A 27,381-nucleotide genomic window follows, 5' to 3' on the forward strand; every position below is an offset into this window, starting at 1 on the left:
GTGGAAAGAAAGTGAATATTGTTTCAGCTTCAGGACAGAGGAATTCAGTCCGTTAATCACTGTATTAGTAAGACAGAGACCACAACAGCATGAGTTCTATCCATGGTTCTGAACTGCCAAGAGAAAAATCTGTTTTATTGTTCAACCATTATTTTGTCTCTGAGAGACGGATGTTACAATCCCTAGGAAACGCGTTTAGCAATATATGGGTAGAAATAAGCACTGTGTCACATAAACAGCTGATAGCCTACATAGGTTCTGTTACATTAGATAAGCAGAGTTGTCGGGATAAACAGATTTTATTAAGGTGTGCTGAAAGACTCAGAATGGCTTTCTGCCAAGATTTAACACAAAAAGTTTCATTGGTGTTATTCAATGATGGAATTTTAATGCATCTGTAGAACTTTTAGGCCTTTGGTGCAGGTTTAAGAAAAAGAAAGAAAGGATGGTGTTTGCTAATATTAAGTTGTGCAAAACCACACATCTAGCTCTAAGTATATGACTTATATTATTACCGTGCGATGTTGAGTAGGACATCAACTCTCTTTGCTTCTTTCCCAATCCGTGAGCTGGCCTTTGCCATTTGCATGCCAAGTTCAAAAAGGAATGATTAAGTTTGTGACTTCCATGCTGGGGCAAGAGGGAGTCAAGTGAGCTCCGTCGTGCTCCCGTATCGTTGGAGTAAGGGTCTGGTGAGTCCCATCGTGCTCCTGTATCACTGGAGTAAGGGTCTGGTGAGCCCCATTGTGTTACTGTATCACTGGAGTAAGGGTCTGGTGAGCTCCATCATGCTCCTGTATCACTGGAGTAAGGGTCTGGTGAGTCCCATTGTGCTCCTGTATCGTTGGAGTAAGCGTCTGGTGAGCCCCATCGTGTTACTGTATCTTAGAGTAAGGGTCTGGTGAGCCCCATTGTGTTACTGTATCACTGGAGTAAGGGTCTGGTGAGCCCCATTGTGTTACTGTATCACTGGAGTAAGGGTCTGGTGAGCCCCATCGTGCTCCTGTATCTTAGAGTAAGGGTCTGGTGAGCCCCATTGTGTTACTGTATCACTGGAGTAAGGGTCTGGTGAGCTCCATCGTGCTCCTGTATCACTGGAGTAAGGGTCTGGTGAGCCCCATCGTGCTCCTGTATCTTGGAGTAAGGGTCTGGTGACGTTCTCACTGTATTTCTTGCAGGTTGCTTTCAGCTATGTAACGTTTTCCGAACCCATGAAATGGAAATTGACCAGTGCTTGCTGGAGTCCCTTCCCCTCGGCCAGCGGCAGCGGCTGGTGAAGCGCATGCGCTGTGAGCAGATCAAAGCCTACTATGAAAGAGAGAAGGCTTTTCAGAAGCAGGAAGGATTCCTGAAAAAGCTGAAGCATGGGAAGAGTCAGAAAGTCCACTTTAACCTTGCCGACATGATACAGGATGCAATTATCCACCACGATGACAAAGAAGGTATGTGACACAGAAGTTTTCCGATGTGGGTTTTCATGGTTTCTGTTTGTTGTTTCCTAGTGGGGAGATGAAGGATGGTATTTCTTTTAAACGTTAAGGGTCTTTAAAAAAAAAATCTGAGATAGTCAAGGAAATATCCTCTTTTGAAAGAACATAGTTAAAACTTCCAAGTCTAGTACAAGTGAACAAAATGCAAATTTTTGGTAAAATTATTGTAATATTTTTTAAAGAATTACCTACCTGGAAAACGTGTGATTTCCTTGTAAATTGTGCATTCAAATTTTTCATGAATTTTTTTCCCATTGAAATTGTTTTCTTTGATGATGAGATTATGTTGCAAAATTCATTATTATCTCATTTTGAATTCATGGATAGAAATAGGAATAGGAATTAGCTACCATTTTATTATTCTCTTCCTACTTGGAGCTCTTCATTTCATGGCCATTCGCTTTGAGGAGCTGTAAGTACCTTCAGGGGAAGGGATGCTCTTAGCCCATTTCACAGCCCCCTCCTCCCCCTCCCAGTACCTTCCAGCAGTGTTGAGTGAGAGAGGGAAGCAATTTGTTCATGCTCACCAGGCCGTATTGTTGGAACATGTCTAAATTAAGTTGCAGGAAGACACAAGCCCTATATCGATTTAACAATCACACAACCACAAAAAGATTGTTCACCAAATCTCTTATGTAAAATATCAACAGGACAAATAATGCCTGAATTAGGGTTAAAAATTTAAGAATAATAAAATCATAAATCCAGAGACCAAGAGGAGCTATTTAATATATGTATAATATATAATATGTGTACTAATATATATTCCATATTATAACATTTGGTGAGGACACTGAAGTCATAAAATCAGAATTAACCCTGATGTAGGCATGTCACTTGGGCAATCAAGAGCCTGAGATAGGGGTCCTGCCTTCAGAAAACCTCAAATCTAAGTGAGGGGGAAGAACTCTCCTAAGAAAGTAGAAAACAGTAGAAACGAAGTCTGGTATGAACGGGAAGAGCTGGGCAGTAGAATGTGATCTCTGAGGGGTTCCGGAGGAAGCTGTCTGTAAAGAAGAAACCACACTTAGGCAGTGTGGAGAACAGCTGCCCCACGTGAGTGTCGGCAGGGAGACCTGCCTGAAGGGAGCCGGAGTGAGGAGCGGGGCTGCTAAGCTGGTACTGGGGAAATAAGACTATTGTGAATACTTCAAGCCCTACTTTTGAAGCAGAGTGCAGGGGGATCCACTGTATGTTCCTCAGAAGAAAATGCATATGCCACAAATAGTGTTGAGCAAAGATTAATCAGGGATGTATATCTGTAGGAGAGATGGAAGATAAGGACAAGAACAAGAAACAAAGACACCAACTGAAAATCCAATGATGAAATTTCCATGTTAGATTGAACTGGCTTGAGATAGTAGCCATGGGGATTGGAACGAAATCATGAACCCAGCAGCCATATTCCATAGGAAAAATGCCTAAATTTATCAAATATGTATGGTGTTTTTATTATGGGCCAGGCAGCTGTGAATGAAGGAAAGCACATCTCTGTCTCTGTGATGCTGCGCTGTCTGGTGTGTGACCATAAAAATTAAGATAAAGTTGGATGTGTAGTATGGGGGGTAATGGAAGGAAGGGAGGAGGGAGACTCTGGAGGGAGGTGTGGGGAGTTAGGTAAACGGATATCTGAGGAGGAGCCTTTCAGGTGAGTCTGGAGCTGGGAAGGAACATCCCAGCCTGTGGGAGGAGCCAGTATGAATAAATTGGGAGGATGGAAGGCAAGAAACCAGCATGGAGGGGCTGGAAGGGTCATGGGAAGGATTCTGGCTTTTGTGCTCAGTGAGTCCTGAAGACATTGTGGGGGCTTGAGTGGAGCTCATATCACTTGTGACTTAAAAGGATGAGTTTGGCTGCTGCACTGTGACTTGAATGAAGAATTGTGAGGACAGAACAGGGAGGCTCTGCCAGGAAATTGGGCACAAAATGATGGTGGCTTGGACCAAGGTGGAGTGAGGGTGTGGTGAGAAACTGTCAATTGGGGCAGATACTTTCAGGATAGAGCTAACAGGAAATGCTGATGGGTGGGTGACGGGGAGTATATCAGTTTGTACTGCTGCCATAATGAGTGGCCACTCCTTTAGTGTGTAGTTGCAAAAGGTATGAGTAGATCCTCTTATAGTTGTGGTCCAAAATCTGGGGTGAGTCCCACTGGCCTGAATTCCAGGTATCATCAGGCTGTGATGCTTTCTGGAGGTTCTAGGTGAGGACTGCTTTCCTTGACTTGTCCATTTTCTGGAGGGCATAATTTCCCCTCAACCCTAGTGCCTCCTCCATCTTCAGAGCCGGCAAGTGTTGGTGGAGTGTCCCTCTCACGCTTGGAATTTCTTCTGCTCCTTTTTCTGTCCTTGCGTCTCTCTGAACAAATCTTTTGCCTCCTTCTTCCACCTTCAAGGCCCATGTAACAGGGGCAAAGAACTCACTTGGATCATCTTGGATAATCTCCCTTTTTTAAGGTCAGCTCATAAGCCACCTTAATTCCTTTCCCCAGGTACTGTAACATAATTCAAAGGCATGACACCCAAGGGCAAAATTGATCCTACAGACCCAAGGATCACACCAACTCTGTTCTGGCCTGAACAACCAGCAGAATGAAATGTTATTAACAGAGATAGGGATGCTGCTAGGAGGTCAGATCAGGAGAGGGCATCGTGCTGTTTGGAGATAAAAATTGGAGACAGATGGGCATCAAAAGCTGAAAGACTATATATCACTTAGGGAATGAGAGTAGATAAAAATACAAAAAGCTCAAGAACTGAGCCCTAGGCAGCTCCAATATTAAGAATTCAGAAATGAGACAGATCTACCAGGAGCAACAAAGAAAGGTGGAACTTTAGGTGGGGGAGCCGTCCTGGAAGCTAAGTGATGAGAACTTTTCAAGGAGGAGAGTGACTATCAAACACTGCTTCTCAGTCTTGGGGTAGAGAAAGAATTGAACCTTTGCATTTAGAAATATGGAAGGTATAGTTTTAGTGAATTGTTGGGAGCAAAACTCAAGTGGATAAGAATGGAGACAGAGTGGGTGAACAGAAATGGACACTGGGAAATGGAGACCTCTTGAAAGAAGTTTTAGGTAGAGGGGAGAAATGGTAAGGTAGCTACAGAAGGAAAAGGAATGAAGGGAACTTTGGTTCATGGGAGATCGTGGGAGAAATATGGGATTTCTGGGAGAAATAATATCATGGGAGAAATAATAGTGTGTGTGTAGGGGAAAGAAATCATGTATCTGGGAGGGAAGAACTGCTGGCACCGAAGCAAGGAAGGAAAGTCACTGGAGCGAGGACTTGGAGCTCGCACACATGATGAGATCTGGTCCTCAGCTGGAGGGTTTGGTCTCGCTGATTTTATTTGTAGTTCCAGTATCCCGGCTCTGCCCGTAGAGATTCTGACTCAAGCAGGATAGTTTCCCAGTGTGCCTCCAGTGCCGTGTTGTGCAGACAGGGCTGAGGACCTCCCACGGGGGCGATGGGAGAAGAGATGCAGCCAAACGGCGAGCGGGTGCGGGAATGGGAACGTAATGGCGGCTCTCTGATGGCCTCCAGCACTTACTGATGAGGAAACCTTGAGTGTCAAAGAAGAGGGAGGATGAGAGGAGGGTTTGCAGCTCCAGCTCCCACATGTACACGTGGGAGAATTAGTGGACTGGGGCAATCTGGTATGAAAAAAAAAGAGTTACCAATAGAATGACATATAAAAAACAGAAACAGAAGGACCACATGTGACTCAAAGTTTTCCAAAGTGGATTGGGGCTCAGTGGGGAGCCTCCTTCTCCCTCTCCCTCTGTCTGCTGTGCCCCCTGCTTGTACTCTTTCTGTCAAATAAATAAATAAGCATCTTTTTTAAAAAAAAGTGGATTAGTATGGCCTCTCCACCCATGGGTCCTTATTCATAGCTATTTGCTTTTCTACTCTAAAATTTTACTCTAGCTTTTAGAGTTCAGTTTGTCCCCACTTTACCTTCACAATTCCATATATATACACAGATGTTTATCTTTTAACTACTCAAATACTGAAATGTACATGTTTATTGTGTTTATAAAATTGAGATGGTAAAACATATTGCTGTAAGAACAGCCTTTTTCAATTTAAATTATTATTCTATTTTTGTGTAAAGCATTTCATTTCCTCTCTTATTTCCAAGTACTTTCTTGGCTGAGTCTAAAGAATCAAATACACTTTTTCAAAGGACAACATATTATTCATGCTGATGTTTGTAATATATCATTGAGAAGCAATTCAGAATTGTTTAATTTTATGAATGTTGCATTTTCATAATTATAGTAGTATCTTTAGTGCTTTGTTTTTCTCCTCTGGTAGTTAGTGCTATTTTAGTGTTAATGTGCCATGTTATTATACTACATCATTTTAAAATGTGATTTCCTGGGTGGCTCAGTTGGTTGAGCATGTTTCCCGCTGGTGGCTATGGATTTCTACTCAATGCAGCCTCTTTCTGTCTCCCTCACCTCCCTATAACCAGGCGTATAAGTAGACAATTAGAAAATGTGGCAGCCAATAAGTACATTTAACTTGACCCTTAGAGAAATTGAACCAAGACTCTGCCACCTTTAGAGTGGTGGTCAGATGCACCGGGCAATTACCCAGTCCTGGTTCCCTACACCCATTTATGATGAACATAGTTGAGTGTGATGTATGTTAACTACCCGAAAAGGGTGCATATTTCTAGAACTCAAAAGTAGGGGTATATCCTTGAAGTAGAGTGTAGATAGACCCTTCCCAAAAGAGTTGGATTCAACCAATATGAATGTCTTATATATTGGATACTTGGGGTTGGAAAGCAAATAGAAAGCATCATTCTGTCTTTAAGGAAGAATTGGGGAAAATAACATTCCCAGTGAAAAGACAAGCGATCTACTGCTGTCTGCATCGTCCGTGTTCTAGAATGGTACCAAACCTGGGCAGAGTGAGGGAGACAACAGATTTACCAGAACCACTCCGATCTTGTTGAATTCTCAGTGATGGGAACAGAAACGGAATGGATCTGTGCTTCTCATTTGGGCAAAGGAGGGTGAGGATTTGGGGCAGACACCAGAACGAAAGGACCGCTTCTAGATTTTAGAGAAAAGGATGAGCTTTATGGCATCAGACCCATGTTCACATCAGAAATCTGGAAGGCTAAGTGAATATTACTCATAGCTGTGCTGAGTCCAGCAGCCCAGGGCATGTTTGAATTTCACAGAGAATTTTACAGACCTGTCTTCCCTGGACTGGTGCTTTCGATGAACAGGTAGCAGTTGCTAGGTAATTAAGGGTGCCCATTTCAAAACCAGGTTTAGAAACACGAAGACTTGGAAATTAAGTGCTTCTAAATTCTGAGGGATTCTGTGCAAATTTAATGAGGAGCTCAGTATTTCACCAACATCAGATTCATATTCCTGACAAGTAGTAATTATTTTAACTGCTTGCGGTGTAGTCATGACTTTACCAGGTACTGTGAAAATAACTGAAAAAAAAAAAAAAAAAGGTGGGGAGAGAGAGAGAAAAGTGTGCTTTATAGGCATTTATGCAAATGGAAAGATATGCTGTTTTTTAACAAGCAAACAAACCAACTAGAAATGGATCCATTTAAAAGGAATCCCAGCGGGGCATTCACAGGGGGGAGGTCGGCATGAGATGAATTTGAAAGTCTGCTCTGTGGGAAGATTTTACTTTGGCAGGATGGTTGGTCCCTACCGCCATGCACCTGAGCCTCGGGAGCCTGGCCAGTGCACCTTCTGGGCCTCTCCGTCATCCCCTGCCGATGAGGGTGAGGGGTAGAGTGGTGGTCCTCTCTCAGAGGTGGCTGTGAGTGTCAGTCACAGAACTTCAGAGGACCCCTGTCACGTCTTACTCCGTGTAGTCAGTGCTCTGAAGGGAATCAGGAGGCAGTGTTGGAACAGTCGACAGTGGCAGGTGAGGACCCTGACCGTTGTGGGGTTCACAGATGATGGCAGCGGGTGTTAATATGTGGGAATGAACACGGAGTGTTAGAGGACTCTAACTCTAATGGGGCAACCCTATTATAAATCATGAAGAAATAGAGAGAAGGCAAGACAGACAGGTAGGCTTACAGTGTGGACATGAACCTGAGACCATGAGAAACAGCAGTTGGATTATACCTTTGGAAATGGGATGGAAAGGGGAAAATTCACGTTATTAAGCTGATTGAGCATTTCCTTCACTCTTTGCTGCTAAGGCAATGCATGTGTTATATATGGTAAATGTTACCTATAATGTGTTTTTCTATGCAATACTCGTATGGAGTTTTATATACTTGGCGTAGCATTTGACTATCATTCTCTAAGCCCTTCATATGCATTGTCTCATTTAACGCCCAAACACCCCTGTGAGGCCCTGTATGGAGTGACTCAGTGTCCTCCTTTATTCCAGGCCATCTGGAACCTCCTTTGAAAACACGAGCACTCCAGGGGCGATGATGTCGCTCTTGACGAGAGTGGGTCTTCCACAAAGGACCAGAGCTCTTACAGAAGGAGGGAGTTTGGACCCAGAAGCACACATGGGGAAGGTGGCCAGGAGACCAGAAGACAGAGATGGGTCTCCAGAGATTGCTGGCGGCTCTGAGAAGCTAGGAGACAGGCCTGGAGGGGCCTCCCCTCCGGGCCTTGGAGGGAGGGAGGACTTCCTGACCCCTGGACTTCAGCTTCCGGGGCTGTGAGAGGATAAATTCTGTTTTCCGACCCCTTCATGCCCCCAGTTTGTGGGACTTTGTGTAGCGGCCTTTGGAAACAAATGAGGGTACATACAAACCCTGCCCAATTTTGTGGATTAGATACTAGGGTGTAAGGAAGTTAAACAGAGTTCTCAGGAGATGTGCTGCTCCTCAGGGACAAAATGAGATTCAGACCCACCTCTGTCTGACCCAAATGTCCACGCTGCCTGCCCCCGCCTTCTGGGGCCTCTGGTGTCACTCCCACCCCTCTCGAGGGTGGCTCCGGGCTCGTCCTGCATCCCTGCACGTGAGCTCTTTCACCTCCATGGTTCTGTGCCTTGGAGCTGGTCCAGGCAGTGGCTCTAACCTGGCAGTTGACATGATGGGAAGGCACGTTCCCAGAGCAGCGTGAGACTCCAGGCGCTCAGGCCAGCAGACAGCTGGCTGTGGGCCACGGAGATTCAAGGTTACTGGCTACCTTCTCCCTCCATCCATCTGACTCCATTCTTGTGGTGGGACCTCTGACCCTCTGTTTCCTCTGGTACTCACAGTGATGCTCAGCAGATGTTTCCGGGGCCATTGGCATTCTACTCATTCTGCAGGGCTGCCCAGGGTGAACTGGCAAGGCTCTCTCTTCCTCTCGCCTAGTACTGCCCACCCCAGGCCCTCTGGACCACACTCCCTTCCCCACAGCTGTACCACACAATTCTGTTGACCTCTTCTGCAGCCCCATGGTACGAATAGCCAGACCTCAGGAGAAGGGGAGGATTGGGTCATGTTGTTAGAAGACATTGGGAAAGCAACTAGTCCCACATCATCAGGTTGGAACTTCTCATCTAGAATTTAAGTGTTTTAAGAAGAATCAGTTTCTTCTTTGCCCATGCCAAGGCCATTTTCCTTCTCTGGTGGCTAGGAGGAAAGCTGTCTCTTTCCTCATTAATTCTGACTTTGCTGCTCGCTTTCTGCCATAGGCCGGCTGCTTTCCATTGATCGATCCCAGGGGGTATGTGGGGGAGAGAACAAACTGATTCAAATGCATGTGGACTCTGCCTGGTCCATGGTCTACAATACCAAGGATGGGAAATACTCTTACTGCTGTGTCCTTGGAGTCTTTGTTTAAGCTTTATCCTCTGCCTAGAACATTCTCCCACTTTTATCTTCCAAATGAACCTCTCTTCTCTGAATGTTAGAGAAGAATGTTCTCTGACATTCTTAGGCAACACTAATCCCTTCCTCCTTTATGTGGCTAGTGCTGATTCCTTGAGGTTATAACCCCTTCTTACACATTGGTATCTCCCAGTGGAGTGGGTACCATACAAGAAAAGGATCATTCCTTGTTACCCATCCTTTCATTTTTAGTGAACATTCATGGAACCCCTGCCATCTGCTTTGCACTGTGCTATGCACTGGAAAGATACAGGAAGGGCAGAAGGGGTTCTGGGCAGAAAGAAAAGATGGAGCAGAGGCATGATGAGAAAGTATGTTTTCTTTTACTATCCTAATAGATATCATGATATTTCCACCCCTGTTCCTAGCACAGAGACTTTGTGTGTTAGTCAAGGTTCTTGAGAGAAATAGGACTGAGAGAACACACACACACACACACACACAGAGGGTGGGGGAGATTTATTTTGAGGAGTTGGCCTGCACAATTGTGGTGGCTGGCAAGTCTGAAATCTGTGGGCTAGTAAGCTGAAAATGCAAGGAGGAGTCAGAGTTGCAGTCTCGAGTCTGAAATCTGCAGGATAGAGACTCAGGCAGGGCTTTGGCACTTTTGACTTGAGGCAGAACTCCTTTTCCTCTTGGAGACCTCAGTCTTTGCTCGTAAGGTCTTCATCTGGTGAGATGAGGCCCCCCACATGGTGGAAGGCAATCTGCTTTAATCAGAGTCAACTTGAAGCATGAATCACAGCTAAAAAATACCTTCAGGGCGACATAGAGAGGTGTTTGACCAAATAGCTAGGCACTGTCACGTAGTTAGGTTGACACATAAAATTAACCAGCACAGACTTTCTTGGGGGACTAGTAAAAGTTAGATTAACTGAGTATTTATGAAGGTCCAGGCACTGTTCTAAGTGCTTAAAATCTATTAACTCCTTGTCTGCTCACTGTGGTCCTGGGATCTCAGAACAGGCTTAAACACAGGCTTTGACTTGTGTAGCGGCTTGTCACAGTGCACACAGCTATTGTGGTAGACCAGGACGGAAGCCCAGGCAGGGCAGCTCTGGAGCCTCTTGACAACTAAAAACATTTCTGGATTTCAGTAATGAGACTTTATTTGAAAAGATTGTTGTGATGGGGAACACTGACCTTAGCATTGGCGAGCATCTCAGAATCAAGCAGGAAGAGGCTTGCCTTTTCTAGGAAGGGGTTGGCAGGACCAGCAGGAACTTTGGGGAGAAGGGACAGGAAGTGGGGTGAGCCAAGAGCATGATTGGGTGGGTTAACAGGGCATTTTTCTGTCTGTGGATGGCTTTGCTTTGGGGAATCAGCCATTAAAGGAAGATGTTCAGCCTCTCAAGGCTTGCTTCAACATGAAGCAGACCGAATGCAGGGGCCTGGGGGGTAGAGCTTTTTCAAGCCAAGTCAATGAGTAGGTAGTGGACAGTTGTGAACTCTCAGTCACAATGATGCTTGTAAAACCTAAACTATCTGGGAGGTCAGTATGAGTGTCAGGAATTAATTAGCTGAAGAGCAAAAGATTTGGGGGGCCTGGGTATGTCAGATGGTTAAGCGCCTGCCTTTGGCTTAGGTCATGATCTCCAGGTCCTGGGATCGAGCCTCATGTTGGCTTACAGCTCAGCAGGGAGTCTGCTTCTCCTTCTCCCTCTACCCCTCCCCTGCTTGTATGTGTTCTCTCTCTCTCTCTCTCAAATGAATTAAAAAAAAATCTTTAATAAAAAAGAGCAAAATATTCTTCCCGATGATATTATATGGTATTATATGTAAAAAGTCAGGACATTTTTCATATTGTTGAAATTAGTATTCATTTACTTTAGCCTCTTCATCTTCAGTGAATAGTGTTGTACTTCTCCTGGTTTTTACAAGTAGATTCTGATAGCACCTAGCAAGTGGCGATATGAGCAGATCAATGCTGAACACATGCATTCAGTCCTTCAGAATCAAGATATCATGTTACCTGTGTCCAGCAGGGGGCTAGGTATTGGGAATACCAAGAGAAATTGAGCTTGCTCTCTGCAACCTGGCAGAAGGAGGGAAGCTTCTGCAGACAAAGGCTGACAGCATGTAACTTCTGTAGAAGTAGATGGGCAGTGCAGACAGCAGGTCAGAGTGGAGTGGGAGGTGACAATGACTTTGGAAATGCTATCTGTCGGCTCTTCCAAGTCAGGAAACTAAGCCAAAGCTAAAGTTGGTCAAAGGCCAGAGGTCCCAGAAAGATATAATGTTTGGGAATTGTGAACACTGGGATATGACTGGGGTTGGGGAAGGTTGGCATTGGTCTCTGGAGACCTTGCGTGCCATAAAGGCAGCTTGGGAGTTGGAATATAGGAGAGGATATTGATTTTGCCCAAATATATTCAGTTGTAGTTGAGCATTGTAGACAGTCATGAATCTTCATATTCGGAACATGGATGTTGCTACCCCTAACCTATCCAGGACGGCGATTTAAGGCTTCTCGTGGTTTTCCAAAGGAGTGGCAACATGGTGGCAAGAATATAAAGGCAGAGACGAGCCTGTAGGTGTCATTCCTGATTTTTCTCTCCGCTGTTTTACCTGAATGCAAGAAGTGTGGGAGAGCATCATTGGGCTAAAAAAACACATTAAAAACTTTTAACCTACTAGTTTTCATACTTTAAGGAGGAGGAGGGCAGATGGTGTGTTCTGTCGTGTACAATCACATATTGTCTCAAGGTTTTGTAGTCACACTCCTCTGTGTCTGTTTCTTGCTCCATATGATGTTACTTCTTAGGGCTGCTCTCTTCAAACATAAATGTCGAATGAGAATTCCCAGCAGCACATGAAAACTGCACATTCTAACTCTCCACACTCTCAAGTTTTGACTAAATTGAAATTAAAAAAAAAAAAGAAGCATTTTAGTTCACTGGATTAATACCACAGTTAGGGTCTCTGATCCATCAAATTTAAGACAGCATTGCTGCTGCCTGTGTAAACCCAGGATTTCCTGATTCAATATATTCAGAACATCCTCTGAAAAAAAGAGGAGAAAAGGACTCATAATTTTCATAGGAAAAAGGCACAATCTGTCCGAGGCCCAGACTGCAGCTTGGTGCATTTGCCTCTCACTACGAGGATGGTACACTCCGCCCGAAAATGTTCCACAGGCAAAATGTAGATTCGCCATTTCTAAGATCAAACAAGTCATTTCGTGCAAGAGTGGATGGAGCAGAATATATCATCAGAGTTTTTTTCTGAGGGTTTTCAACACACGCACCATTTCCAGGAAATTGACATTTATAAGGTCTGTTTTGTAAAACAGCCTACTGGCACCAAGGTCACACTCATCCACTGGACCCTGACCCTCTGTCCTTCCCAAGACCACCACTTTTCCAGCTGCCCCATCACCGTCCACCACGCAGGATCGTGCCGCAGGAGAATAGGGCTTCATGTTGTCCAAAGTGGACAGGAAAGACACTAAACTAAATGAAACCAACTCCCCTTCCTTTCACTGATCCCTTACGACCCGAGCTCCTCGGGAGAAGAGCCTGGACTCACTGCCCCCCGATTTCTCCCCTCCATTGTCTCCGTGAAAACACTGCCACCAGGCTGTCCTCCAGCTCTTCTGCCCCGTGCCGCCTGCACTTGCCGCTGGCCTCCTTGGTGCCACTTCAGGCATATCCCTCAGTCCCCATCACGGTGAGCTGGAAGCTGCGTCCTCTGCCACGTCTCCTGCTCAGTCGGCTTCTGGACCCATCCTCTCTCCTGGGTCCCCAGTGTGCCTTGCTGGTCCCCGCGTCTCAGTCTTCTGGGCAGGGTCCTCCTCAGCGTCCCCACTTTGACCCCACAGCATCCCAAGGCTTCAGCGCTCCTCCCTGTCTACCGTCCACCCTCGCGGAAATCACGTGCCAGGCCACATGGATGCCATGAATCCCAGTCTTCACGCCCAGCCAGGACCGTCCCCTGGACGTCCGACTTCGCCCCAGCATCACACCCGCCTGCCCGGCACGCTGGGCTTTCCCCACGACACTGGCTCCTCCCGCATCTTTCCCACACGGGGAGTCCCTTCGTTCCAACAGGTGTTCACGCCAGACGTCTCAGAGGCTTCCTGGGCTCCCCACGCTCTCTCCCACCCACCGTGTGAGAGGAGCACATTCTGCTCCTTCTGCCTCTGAAGGGCGCTCGTGTTCTGACCGCCGCCGCCCGCTTCCGTGGCCACCGCCCTGGTCGCTGTCTTGCTGCATGCCCGCATGGACTCTTCCAGCAGCCTCCCACCACACTCCACTGCTTCCCTTCCAGTGCCCCCGTCGGCTCACACATTTTCAGTGGCTTCAAGGCTCCCCAAGAGTGGCACCTTTGTCCTTGCCAGGGGTAAGAAGACCCCATGATGTCTGGCCCTGTCCTGCCCCACTCCAGCCAACTGACTGAGCTCATGCTCTCCCATTTCCCCTCACACACACACTCCTCCCCAGGCGCTCTGGCCTTGCCTTTTCTCAAACAGGCCACAGCTGCTGCCTCAGGGCCTTTGCACTTTTGGACATAGATGCTGCAGGGCTTGCATTCACCGGCCTGCGCTCTCCCCTGGAATGTCACCTGATCGGAGAGGCTTTCTCCGACTCCTGGCTGAGCCCTCTTCTCCTGGGCACTCTCCCCCTCCACCCGCCCTGCTTTCCTATTTTCTCAGCCCTTCTCACGGTGCAGCCTTTCCCTCCTTAGTGTGCGTGTGCACGTGGGCACGTTCATGTCTGGTGTCCCAGGAGAATGCAGGTCTACGAGACCAACATCTTTCTGTGTTTCATTACCCCCATGGCCTCAGCTTCTACAACAATGGCTTGCAGGACAGAGATAATGGCAACAATTGTCCAGTGAGTATGTAAGGGAAGGGAATCTCTTCCTAAACGTCTTTTGAATGCATCCCTCTTGCCAGTCCCCTTGGCCACCGCCATCTTGTGGCCTCTGTCACCTGCGGTCTGGGCTCGTTCCCAAGTCCCTGAACTGATCACCGACCTCCAGTTTTGTCCTCCCCCTGCTCAATCAGCACCTGCTAAACATCACAAGCTTTCCAAAGCACAAATAGAAATGTTCTTTCTTCTACTCAGAACTCCTGCTAATAACATTGTAGTTTTCAAACTCCTTTTCCAGGGACTCGGCCATGTTGATTTTTCCAGAGTGTCTCTTTGATGCCCCCTCGTGCAGCCTGTCTCCTCCTGTGCCCCCAGCATCTTGTCGCACCACATCCTAGAACCGCACACACTCCCCAGCCCTTTCTGGCTGCATGCTCCCTCTTCACCCTTAGGTCTCCTGCTGTCACATAGAGCTCCAGACCAGGGGCGTCCACACAGAGAAGCCAGTCCTGTGTCTCCAGGCCGGCTCCCAGAGCGCCCCGAGATGCCCCTGTTACAGTGGGTGTCACCATATGTATAACGACACGACCCATTTGCTTCTCTGCATCCAGAATGGGCCTCAGGCTCCACAGGGGCAGAGTCTACTCTCATTCCTCACCATCTGGATCCCAGCACCTAACAGTGTCCGTGCTCAGACGGCCTGTCACGTTTTACATGTTTATTTTGCAAATTAACATCAAATATCTCCACGCAGCTATAAATTGTTTCTTCCATGTAAAGAGCTCAACAGTTCTTCTGACCTAACTGACTATTTCCCTGTCTTCTGTCTAGTATTTATTTCCTCAAACATCCAAGGTCAATCTATGGTCTCTGCGTTAATTCGTCGACTCTCTGGAACAGAGGCTTTGCATAAACTTGCACCTTTCTGTTTATTTCTTCATGTGGGTAGAGAGAAAGCAAAATTACTGCTAAGAGTACAGTCAAAATTACATTTTCTTATGCCTTGAAGGACTTCTTAATCCTACTCTTACAATTCCAGTAATTTATATATATATATAATTATTATATATAATAACTTTATTATATATAATATAATTTATATTATATTTATAATATAATATATAATTATATATTATTATATATATTATATATATAATTTATTATATATAATAATTTTATATGTTTTATATAAAATCATATAAAAATATATAAATATATAATAAATGTGTGTGTGTGTCTATATATATATATATAGAACTGGACTTACTATGATGTCGAGAGAAGGCATAGTTTTGGGAAAACCCCGAACAATTCCGTTATACACCCCTCCCAGCATTGTGGACGGGATCTCACCCAGGACAGTGGGTTCGCCCTGCCCGGGGTAACCTGAACCATGGCGTGGGGGAAGTTCATGGCTTCCTTAGGCCCCAGGTGACATATGAATGATGGTGTGGTCACGTATGTTATGCATTTGCATAGTGATTTCTCATAACATTTCGTGATAACTGATTTTATTAAAATCTCCCTGGTTTGGTAAGAAGAGTATTTGTCAATGTGATTTTGGAGCCGAAAATGTCTAATGTCTTTCTCATGGCCTTGGCCTCTTTTTTTTTTTTCTTTTTCTTTTTAGATTTTATTTATTTATTTGAGAAAAGCAAATGAGAGAGAGTGAGAGCATGAGAAGAAGGAGGGTCAGAGGGAGAAGCGACTCCCCGCTGAGCAGGGAGCCCGAGGCGGGACTCCACCCCATGCCAGGACTCCAGGATCATGACCAGAGCCAGAGGCAGCCGCTTCAGCTGAGCCCCCCGACACCCAGCCTTGGTCTCTCTCACAGGGCGATTTCCAAATTTGATTTCCAAAGTCCAGGCACTGCGCTACTTTTCCTCTTGTATGTTTTAGTCAAACGCCATATGGCGTCTGCTACTGTGCCCGAAGCTCCGTTTTTCCACAGCCCCGGTTGCCTTTCTTTACAGAAATGTCCTTTCCCCACACGTGCTCATTGGTCAATACATGGTGATGTCGTTGTTGTTGTTTTCCTCAGAAACTCCAGTTTGAAACTTAGCAGTTGTTTTTGGTATTTTCTCTCACCTGAACATGGGCCTTTATTGCAGATCCCACCAGTGTGTTTCAGTAACAGGTCTGATCCCAGCCCTGCATTTTGCCCATTGTTACCGGAAAGGTTATTTGGACTTTTCGCATGGCTTACCCCTTATCTCTTGCAGCCTCACTTTTTTTTTTTTAAATTTATTCATTTTAGACAGAGAGAGAGAGACGGAGAGAGCATGAGTGGGAGGGGCAGAGGGAGGGAGAGAGAGAAAAAAACTCAGGCAGACTCTGCGCTGAGCACAGAGCCCGACGTGGGGCTCGATCTCACGACCTGGAGATCAAGATCTGAGCCGAAACCGAGAGTCGTCGGACGTGTAACTGACTGAGCCACCCAGGCACCCCGTCTCGTCACTTCTGACGTCATTCACTCCGGGACTCCCCAGATGTGCTTTCCCGGCATATTTGTGCCGAAGAGGGCGTTGGTGCGAGGGAGGTTAATGGTGAGCGGAAGCAGGTGCAGTCCATGGTGGCTGCCCCTTCCAGTCAAGGACGAGAGCCCCCCTGCCCCTTGATCTGCTTCGTCTGTTCTTCCTGGCTCTCTGCTTCTCTCACAGGGCACGTGAACTTGAGCTCCCTGGTCTTGCTCGGCTGGCAGAGGGAACGCTGCTGCACGGGGACAAGAGATACACGCTCAGTTTGTTTTCTCATAAGACAATTCCTAAAGCCATCCAGCTGCTTTCTGTCTGTCTCTCTCTCTCTCTCCTCTCTCAGTCTTGAATGCGATAGTAGGGATGTGATGAGGCATTTGTCTTCAGAGACTTCCTTCTTATAACCCGGTTGCCACTTACAGCCTTCCGAGCTCTCACTGCGGTGCCACTCTCTGTGTCTCTGTTCCGTGCACCGGAGACACGCCACCCGGGGAAGAGCATCGGCATCTGGGATGCCTGCTGCCTCACCTCCCTCCCCTGGGAGCCTCTTAGGTTAGGGATGCAGATTCTCTGTCGCCATCCTGGACCAGCTGCGTTAGAAACCGGGAAGGAGGCAGGGATCTGTGTTTTAACAAGCCTTCCAGGTGACTCTGAAGCTTTAGTTGGATTCTAGATATTCTCAATGGAGCATGTTTGTCAAACTTAACTCCCGAGGAACTGAAGTTCGCTGTCCAGGGGACGGAGGTGCTGAACGTTGCGTGACCTGTGGGACCGCAACAAAGAAGAATGACTGCCCTGTCCTGGGGGACCCCGTCCTCCTTAGGCACAACAGGACGAATCTGGTCTAACAGAGCTGCTGCCCTGCTTTGCCCGGAAGGGCTGACTTCCTGCCCTTCTGTGTTTCCTCCTTCAGTTTCTTACTCTGATTTCTGTCTTGACTTGGCTGTGTTCTCTTCCTCGGTCGAGGCCTGCATTGAGTAATGCCTCCTGCAGGGCCCTTTCCGGACTTCCTCGGCTGAAAGAATAAAACTTCTCTGTACACCCACAGGCATTTTTTCCATGAGTCTAGAATTTGCTCATTGGCATCTGCCTTCGAATGTCATTCTTGATAGAAATGTCTTCTCTTCCCCACTCTGCACTGCTCCAGACAGGGTGGTGGCTTCTCTCTGTCCCCAGTGGAGTTGCCGGCCTGGGAGGGGCTCGTAGCAGGGACAGCGTCTCCTCTCCCTGCTCCCGGCGCTATAGTAGTTCTAAGCACTAGAAACACAGCACACTGCTGGTTGACTGCACCGTGTGCAGAAATACGAAAAAAAGAAAAAAAGGAAACGCCCGCCCATTCTAGTCCATGACCATGCTCTCACCAGGAAGCTCAAGAAATCTGCCTCTGATAAATGATGCCGTTTGTGCACAATTGTGCATGATTGGAGAAGCTGTAATTCCCACTCGCTCCAGTTGCGCAAGTCCAGAAGCCATTTTTGAATACCCCGGGGCAACATAGACTTGACAATTGCTTCCATTTTCCTTCCCAATTGGAAATGATTCTATAACAAAACACAATTACCGTCTTGTTCTAATAAAATGAAGATCACAAACAGAGTGTCAGGTCCAACGTGAATTTTAGGAAGATAAGGCTGGAAGTACAACCCGAGAATCCCAGGCATCAGCGGTTTGAGTTCCCCTGTCATGTGGGGCCACCGGAGGGTGTAGCGTGTCATGTCTGGAACCCCTGGGAAAGTCCGCCTGGGTCGGGGTCCTGAGAAACGCAGGGGTGTGAACCGGGAGGCTACTGGGCGTGACCGGCAGGGGAGACTGCTCTTTCCCCCCGTGGGATTGTCTTAGGCAGGAAAAGGTTGTGTTTTTCTGTTTGGACTATCATAGAAATAATGCTACAGACCGGGTGGTCTGAGCACCAGAAATTAATTTTCTCACTCTTCTAGAGTCCAGAAGGCTTCAGTCGGGGTAGGCAATGCCAGTTTGTGGCGGCTGTTGCTGGCTTAATTAATTAATTAATTAACCACCGTCACGGCCCCATCTCTAAGGACAAGTCGCACCAGGTGTCCAGGCTTCAACATGAATTTTGAAAAAGTCCGTTCTGCTCCTAAGAGCTGTATTTTAGTTGAGTTCTTCTCTCAAGGAGACTGGGTGAGCTGGGGGTCCACTGAAAAGCAGGCGTCAAGGTGAGATGAGATGTGCGCGAGTCCCGGGGAAGCACCAGCAAGGAGCAAGAGGGGAGGGCACGGAGGAGTCTGGGAGAGACTTGAGAAGGCGATGCACGTGTGCCCCAGGCTGTGTTAGTTTCTAGGGCCGGAGTCACAAAGCACCTCAGGCTGGGGGACCTGCGCAACACGCACTGACTTCCTCACGGTTCCAGCAGCTAGGAGACCAGGATCAAGGTGTTAGCACTCTAGGTGTCTTCTGAGGTCTCCCTCCTTGGCTTGCAGATGGTCAACCCACGGTCCCTGTGTGTCTGTGACCTAACCTCCGCTTCTTTTAAGGACACCCGTAAGACTGGATCAGGTCTCCCTCCCCGCCTGACCCTGTAATGACCCCATTTGATCTTAATTATATCTTTAAAGACCCTGTCTTCCAACACAGTCACAATCTGTGGTACTGGAGGGTTAGGACTACAACATACGAATTTGGGGAGACACCATACAGCCCATAATGCCAGTGAAGAAGAGAAGGAAGTAGGACAGTGGATGGAGAAGGCAGCAGCGTTCTGAGAAGTTCTCTGCTAGGCTGACAGCTCTCCAGAATGGTCTGTCAGAGCCCCAGGTCTCTCAGGAATGGACCTGCTTTAGCGCCCTTGTTGTGCTCTGCTATTTGGGCTGGGAGCGGCTTGTAGAAAACATGGCTGTGGCATAGTTTGGGCACAGCAGGTAGGGCCATGCGTCTGTCGTGTTTTTCCTCCAGGCGTTCTAAGCATGCATCTTTGTGGACACGGCAAAGCCTTTTTGTCTCATGGCCAAGAGAACAGAGATTTTAAAAAGAAAAGCCTTTAAATCTGGTCTCAAGAATAGAGATTCATGTCGGACTGTAAAGGTAGGAACTACACTCAGTGCAGAAGGCCAAACACGGTGAGACGGCATATACTGTCCCCACAGATAGACTCACTCTGAATCACAAGGTGCCAGATTCCTAGTGTTATAATTGGAATTGGGAAAGAAGGAATGCCGTTGTTATCAAAATTAGCGGAAGGTCTAACCCAAACAGGACCAACGCAAAGATACTACGAGATCTTTGTCCCAACATAATTTATGTAAAATGAAAATATTTTCATTTATGTAAAATGAAAATATTCCCCAAATATTTAAAGTCAGTCTGGAAGTTATCAGGATGACAATGGACAATTTGCCTTGGATGATTTGGATACTCATGAACCTGGTGACCGTGGTACTAGGAGGTATAGTCATCACTGGGGGCTGGAATTGCTTCTAGTATTGGAGCTGATCTGCTCCGAGGGAAATGGAGCCATACTTAGTGGGTGAAGAGAAAGACAAGAGTGTCCCAGGCCACATGCTGTCCTGTAAAGTGGCTGCTTACCCCATCCGCCCACCCCAGTCCCCATGATCTTCCGTATGGATCTCTTGGTTGGTCACTGCCATAGGTTGACCCTTGGACATTCCTATACTCAACCAGTTTTTTTGTTTTTTTATTTATCTATTTTTTATTTGTATCCCAATGTATTTTCAAGATTTCAAGATCTGACATAGGCATAAAGAAAAGGAAGGAATTGAAACAAGTATAAACAAGTCAGTTATAGACTGACCTCAACTTGAAATAGGTTAAAAAATATTTTAGTAGTACTTTTAAAAAATGCTTGAAGTAAATATTTAATTCAGGTCTTCTCAGTCATCTTGATGTATCTATGAGCTAAATGCCTACATTAAGGCAAAAACCTCATTTTAAGTACTCATTTAATTGAATACTCAACCAGTTTTGACCAAGAATGGTTACCAAGTTTATATGGCTTAATTTTGGTTCACTTGTTTAGCCTCACATTTTATCTTATTTTTCTAATTTTTTTTTGGATACAGTTGGCACACAATGATCTATTAGTTTCAGGCATGCATCACAGTGATTTGACATTCTACAGCCTATGCTGTGCTCGCTACAAGTGTAACCACACATGCTAGGGCACTGTGCTTGACTGGATTCCCTGTGCTGTGCCTTTCATTCCCTTCATTTATTCATTCCATAACTGGAAGCCTGTTTCTCCTACTCCCTTTCACCCGTTTTGCTCATCCCGACACACCCCTTCCCTCTGGCAACCGTCAGTTTGTTCCCTGTATTTATAGGTCTGATTCTGCTTTCTTCTGTTTATTCATTTGTTTGGTTTTTTGAGTACACATATGAGCAAAATCATAGGGTATTTATCTTTCTCAGTGCAACCTCCTTCACTTAGGCTAATACTCTCTGGTGCATCCGTGTTGTTGCAAATGGCAAGCTCTCATCCTTTTCTGTGGCTGAGAGATCTTCCATTACATTCTTGTACATCTTTATCCGTTCACCTACACATGGACCTTTTGGTTGCTTCTATTAGCTTGGCTATTGTAAATAATATTGGAATAAACATAGGGGAGCATATATCTTTTCAGATTCATATTTTCATTTTCTTTGACTAAATAACCAGTGGAATTACTAGATTATACGGTAGTTCTATGTTTAATTTTTTGAGGACCCTCCATGCTGTTTTCCAGAGAAGCTGCACCGGTTGTATTCCCACCAACAGCGCACGAGGGCCCCTTTTCTCCACATCCTCAGCAACACTGTTTCTTGTGTTTTTGATTCTAGTCATTCTGACAGGGGCAAGATGGTATCTCATTGTGGTTTAGATTTCCATCTCCCTGATCATTAGTGATGTTGAGCATCTTTTCGTGTATCTGTTGGCCATCTATATGTCCTCTTTAGAGAACTGTGTTTTCAGGTCCTCTGCCCATTTTTTAATTGTTTTGTTTTGTTTGGTGTTGAGTTGTGTAAGTTCTTTATATATTTTGGATATTAACCCCTTTTAAGGTACATCATTTGCAACCATCTTCTCCCATTCTCTGGGTTGCCTTGTCCTGTGGTTGATAGTTCCCTTCACTGTGCAAAAGTTTTTTTTTTATTTTGGGGTAGTGGCAATCACTTATTTTTTTTAAAAATGTTTTCAGTGTTCCAGAATTCATTGTTTATGCACCATACCCAGTGCTCCGTACAATATGTGCCTCCTTAATACCCACCACCAGGCTTACTCAACCCCCCAACCCTTTACCCTCCCAAACCCTCAATTGGTTCCCTTGTCTGAGGAGACATATCTAGGAGAATGTTTCTGTGCCCATGTCAAAGAAATTACTGTTTCAGTTTTCTTCTAGGAATTTCATGGTTTGGGGTCTCATCTTTGGATCTTTAATGTGTTTTGAATTTCTTTTGTTATGGTGTAAGAAAGTGATCCAGTTTCATTCTTTTGCATGTGGCTGTCCAGTTTTCCCAGCATCTTTTCCTCATTGTATATTCTTGTCTCTTTTGTCATAAATCAACCGTAGACTTGTGGGTTTATTTCTGGGTTTTCTGTTCTGTTCCGTTGATCTGTGTATCTGTTTTTGTGCCAGTACCAAACTGTTTTGATTGCTGCAACTTGGATGTATATTTTGAGAGCTGGGACTGTGATCCCTCCAGCTTTGTTCTTCTTCTCAATTGCTTTGGCTCTTCAGGGTCTCTTCTGGTTCCATATACATCTTAGTATTATTTGTCCTAGTTCTGTGAAAACTGTTTGTCAACAGGGATTGAATTCAGTCTGTAGATTGCGTTGGGTAGTATCGGCATTTTAACAATACTTGTTCTTCCCGTCCATGAGCATGGGCTCTCTTTCCATTCATTTGTGTCATTTTCTCTTTCTTTCTTTCTTTCTTTCTCTCTTTCTCTCTTTCTTTCTTTATAGTTTTCACACAACAGGTCCTTCACCTCCTTGGTTAAGTTTAGTCCTAGGTATTTTATTCTTTTTGGTGCAAGTGTAAATGGAATGGTAGGAGCTATATCTCTTTGCACTTTGCCCCCAATACAGATTCAATTTATAAGGAGTAATTCTATACTCTGGAAGAGTGCTATGCAGTTAACTAAGGAGTTACCTTGAGTACAGATGTGTACACAGCAAGGTGTAAGTAGAACATAAACCCACTTCCTCTGTGGGTTAGTAGACTAACTGTACTGTCCTATTCCTAGGGGGTTGGTAACAGTCAAAGCAAAGGTAGTTATGGGCAGGTCACTGACCTGGCTCTGGGGTCAAGTCTTTGGTGCCCTGGATAATTATGATCCTACAGATTCTTCTCTGTGTTCCGTGCTGATGTTTTCTTCACGTTGAACCACACTAGACTGGTCATGTCTCTCAGAGCTGATACCCCAGAGGCAGAAAACCACAGTCTTTAGGCTCAGAGTTTCTGCTGCCTCTGGCATTTTGCTTTTTGCCCTTTTGAAGCCAATTATTGGTGGATACATGCATTTCCTCAATTTGTAGCTGGGACAAGATGAAAATACATTGAATGTAGAAAGAGAATCTGAAAAGAGCTATAGGGATTCAGACAGTGTACTTAATCTGTTGATAGAAGAGTTAATAGGGGCAAATGTAAACTCCAAAATATCAATGACTTACTTTGGGATATTGGTGCTCTCCTTTCCCCAGTTAATAAAATCAAAGCCTGCATTAATAGAAGTACAGTTTCTAAACCAAGAGAGGCAGAAGTCCAAGGGTCACATAAATTAATATGGGGGCCTTGGTGCATTTAAATACAGAGAATCTCATCAGGACTGCGAAAACAGTGAGAGGCCTGAAACCATTTTTACAGAGGAAGAGGCAATGGGCCAAGGGTGTTTGGCTCTGGAAAGATAAGGCTCAACCATGGCAGAACAGCTCTGAGCACTTGAAGTATTGCCTGTGGAACTGGTTCCTGTAGCTTATTAATTTTTTTTTTTTCTTATGCCTTAGACTTGTTCTCGGTGGGATCAGATTGGGTAGAGAAAGCCAGGGGTTTGAAGTTGTAGAAAAAGAGAATTTAGCTTTGTGTAAAGAAGCCGTTTTGCAGATTTGGAACAGTTTGTCTTGGGAGATGGTGAACAAGGTAAGGAAGTTAACGGAACTTCCGTGTCCAGTTTGCTAATGCGTACTCCATAAGTATATGAATATGAACTTGCAGTTTTGTAAGTGTAAGTTACAATTCCTACTAGTATTACTTTATTATTATTTTGTACATATTTGGATTACTTGATTTTTATAATCTCTCTGCATGTTATCATAGTGTGATTCTCCAGGTTCGTTACACCAAAATAATTGCACGCTCAACTCACAACCATAAGCGGTGACACAGTTGCTGTAGAATTCTTTGAAAAGCTCAGGATCAGATTTCTCATGTGGCTTAACTTCAAGTATAACTTATTTTCAGTGCAAAATCGATGCAGGCAGAGAACAGCCTCCTAACAAATTCCTCTCCTGTCTCCCACATGTTCTGAGCAGGTAGGGGATGTGAAATTGAATAACTTCATCAAAGCACTTCATGAAAATATATTTTAGCAAAGATGGTAAGTTTTGAGATCAGCAGCATGTGTGCTGATAATTTGATTTTTAAAATTTTATGTTATACTACAATTTTTATCACAAAGAACCTTTAAAAAAATACAGTGTTGGGGCACCAGAGTGCCTCAGTGGGTTAAGCCTCTGCCTTTGGCTCAGGTCAAGGTCTCAAGGTCCTGGGATGGAGCCCCGCATCAGGCTCTCTGCTCAGCAGGGAGCCCACTTCCCCCTCTGTCTCTGCCTCTCTACCTACTTGTGATTTATCTCTTTCTGCCAAATAAATAAATAAATAAATCTTTAAAAAACATATACTGGTGATAATAAATTTAATTATCTTAGTGTGTGTGTGTGTATTTGACCTTAAATGTCACAGTCAAACATTTTATAAAATCACAGTAACTAATTAAGTGGATAATTTTAAAGAGCTCAAACTGTTCATCTTAAGACTGTACCATATTGGTCAAAATCAGTCGTTTTACTTGAATGACCCACGAAGATCTCTCAATGAGCAGTAGACATTATGACGGTTTTTGCAACGATCATATTTGGTAAGATCTGACTGCACTTTCATTGTCAACACTTATCTACCTTAAACCCAGACAAATAAAGGACTTTCTTGCCTATTCTCTTTTTATTAGCTATTTCTTAAAAAGTGAATGAATGTTCAAGTTCAGAGAGTCTTTAAAACATAAGGATAACAACAGAGTAGCCAAAGCAAAAAAAACTCAGGCAATACCAAACTATACTTGGAAACCACTATAGCCAGCATACTTCTAGCTACTTCATTTCTAATGGAAAAGAGCCAATTAACTGAGGAACAGAGAGAATGGTTTAATACAGAAACAGCCTTCAAAATGAGATCCTGTGTCTAACACACACCCTGTCGTGGGGACTGAGGATGCACCTGTATTCTCCCGGAATATAATGGATTCTGTACATGCCTCCATCATTTACCGTCGTTTACCACTTCCCACTTCTCTCTCTAAGACTTGTTTCTAACCCTCACTTTTCAGCCTAGTCAGCCCAGTGCCTTCCCTAAGATAGGCTCAAATCCTTTTAATATAAAGGTGTGGCTTGGGGCCGCCTAAGGTGGAGACAAAGCAACACAAAAGGAAAATACATCAGGTTGAGCCTCTGTGAGTGCTTCGGGCTCTCTCCAGGCAAGGCTTGGGAGATGGAGGGTGTCTGTCTCTCTGTGTCTTCTGTCTGTCCCTCATTCTTCCTTCTTTTCTCTCCTTTCTGCTCTTCTGCAGTGATTAAAATAAAACCTCTGCTATTTCATTTTCCAAGGGAATCATAAAAGAACATGAACACCAGAAAGGGAAGATTATGGGGTCACCCTAGGGTATGCCCACTGCCCATTCTGTTCTGTCATTTTTGTGATTAGAACCTGGTAATAAATACTTGTGTTCAGATGTCTCTCTCCACTTTTGTGGAGTTGCACACGCACACACACATATGCACATTGACCTCTTTTGATCATTTGAATTCTACATCCTTAAAGAGACTAGTTAATTCAAAATTTATATTGTTAATCTCAACTTTCTGTTTAACATAAAGTTTTAAAAATTTGTTTTGTTATAGATGACCTTAACCACAGAATAGTTGTCAAGGACTTTGTAGAAGTCAGTGAATTAAATATCATTCAGAGCACTTCAATTCTTTTTATAAATTGTTTACAGTGTTAACCTTGAAGGAAAGTTCTCGTGCCTGTATATTATACACCCCCAAAGTGCAAAATCATGCTCTTCACTGCATAAATTTTTTCTTATTTTAGTAGTGCATGTAGTTTGAAACATTAAAATTAGACAACTCAGCTCATCACAAAAGATTTACAAATATGTTTTTTAATCCATGCTTTGAGTTATAGTCTTATTTCACAAATATATTTTAGGTAAATAATTCTTTCAGGGTTGATGATCCATCACCTTCTTATTTTTTATATCTTTATTATAAAACCAAAGGAAAAAGGTAGGTCTGCTGGAAGTTGCCATGAGAAGAGATTCTCTTTGTGTAAGCTAGGTTAAACAAAAACTCCTTTGGAAGAAAAAAAGAAAAATTGAAAAAAATATTTTGAAGGATAGGCAAGTTAGAGGAGACGAGAATAGTACACGTCGATACCAAGTGTCACTTTTACATGAAAGATATGGAACCAATTAGTAGATCTGTATAATAAAAGATAGTTAAGTTTTGTTCTACTAATTTTTTCTACATATATTCCATAAACTCTGCTCTATATAATTACACTGATTTCTTAATTAAACTGCTTGAACTGATTGCTCTGATAATCAGGAGTGATTGTAATCAGTGAAATTAAGATAATCACATTAGCACAAAATGCCAGATTTTTACACACACACACACTCACACACATACACTCATGTAACCTTGCTCTAAAGTACTACGTCTGTTTGGGCTTTTGTGCATGGGAGGTTTTATTTCCAGAGGGTTCCTTCATTTCTGCCCATGGCCGCCGGTGTTTGGACGTGCTGATGGGAAGTCCAGTTTGTCCATGTCTCCGCAGTTCTAAGACGGGCTCAACTGCCGCACCATTTTACACCGTCTCTATCTCTGTATCTCAGTGCTTCCCTGATGTTGTCTGAGTCACTTGATTCTGCAGGGATGTCACTTGTCTGTTCTCTTTCAACTCCCTCTTTCATCCCTTAATCTTCTGGCTAGCTGCTTGTCTTGACTGTCAGCTCTTCTCTGGACTGTGGCTTCCAAGGCATTAAAGACTTCAAAGCGGCTAAGTCTTTTTGATCCAACCAAAATAAAAATCTATTTTTTTCTTAGTTTGGGGCTTCAATATTTTTTATTACTCATATAGAACCCTAGAAAAATGTTTACTATAAATCCTTTTCTCCTAACCTTAGGTATGTGATAATAATCTAAATTTTCTTTGATGCTTAGAAAATACAAGATCCTAGTCTAGTACAAAAATGAAACCAGTCAAAACTTAAGCAGCTCAAGTGTGAATGTGACAGACAAAAATTTGACCTCACAATGAGCAAAATATGGGCAAGGCCAAAAGTCTGAATATTGTTTAAATAATTGTTATAAAATGGTGCTAGAACTGATTATATATGATAAAGAACTTACAATCTAAGGAAAATGAGATAGGATTATTTAATAAATGGGCTGGATACTGGGTTAATTTGGAATCAATGAATCAATGTGCAACATTTCGCTTTGGATCCCTTGAGGCTGGGAAAGGGGGACAGGTCTTT

The 27,381-nt window shown here is 44.5% G+C and overlaps 1 protein-coding gene across 1 annotated transcript in view; it reads left to right on the forward strand.

Moving 5' to 3' along the window:
• Nucleotides 1–1,178: 1,178 nt before the first annotated feature.
• Nucleotides 1,179–27,381, forward strand: part of MYO16 (myosin XVI) — a 432,663-nt gene continuing 406,460 nt past the window's right edge. Inside the window, exon 1 of the mRNA XM_044250091.1 lies at nt 1,179–1,442. Within this exon, the coding sequence (XP_044106026.1) occupies nt 1,217–1,442 (226 nt within the window). The 5' untranslated portion in view covers nt 1,179–1,216. The remainder of the gene's footprint in view (nt 1,443–27,381) is intronic.

The sequence above is a fragment of the Neovison vison genome, chromosome 5 (assembly GCF_020171115.1).
Source record: "Neovison vison isolate M4711 chromosome 5, ASM_NN_V1, whole genome shotgun sequence".
Lineage (NCBI taxonomy): Eukaryota > Metazoa > Chordata > Mammalia > Carnivora > Mustelidae > Neogale > Neogale vison.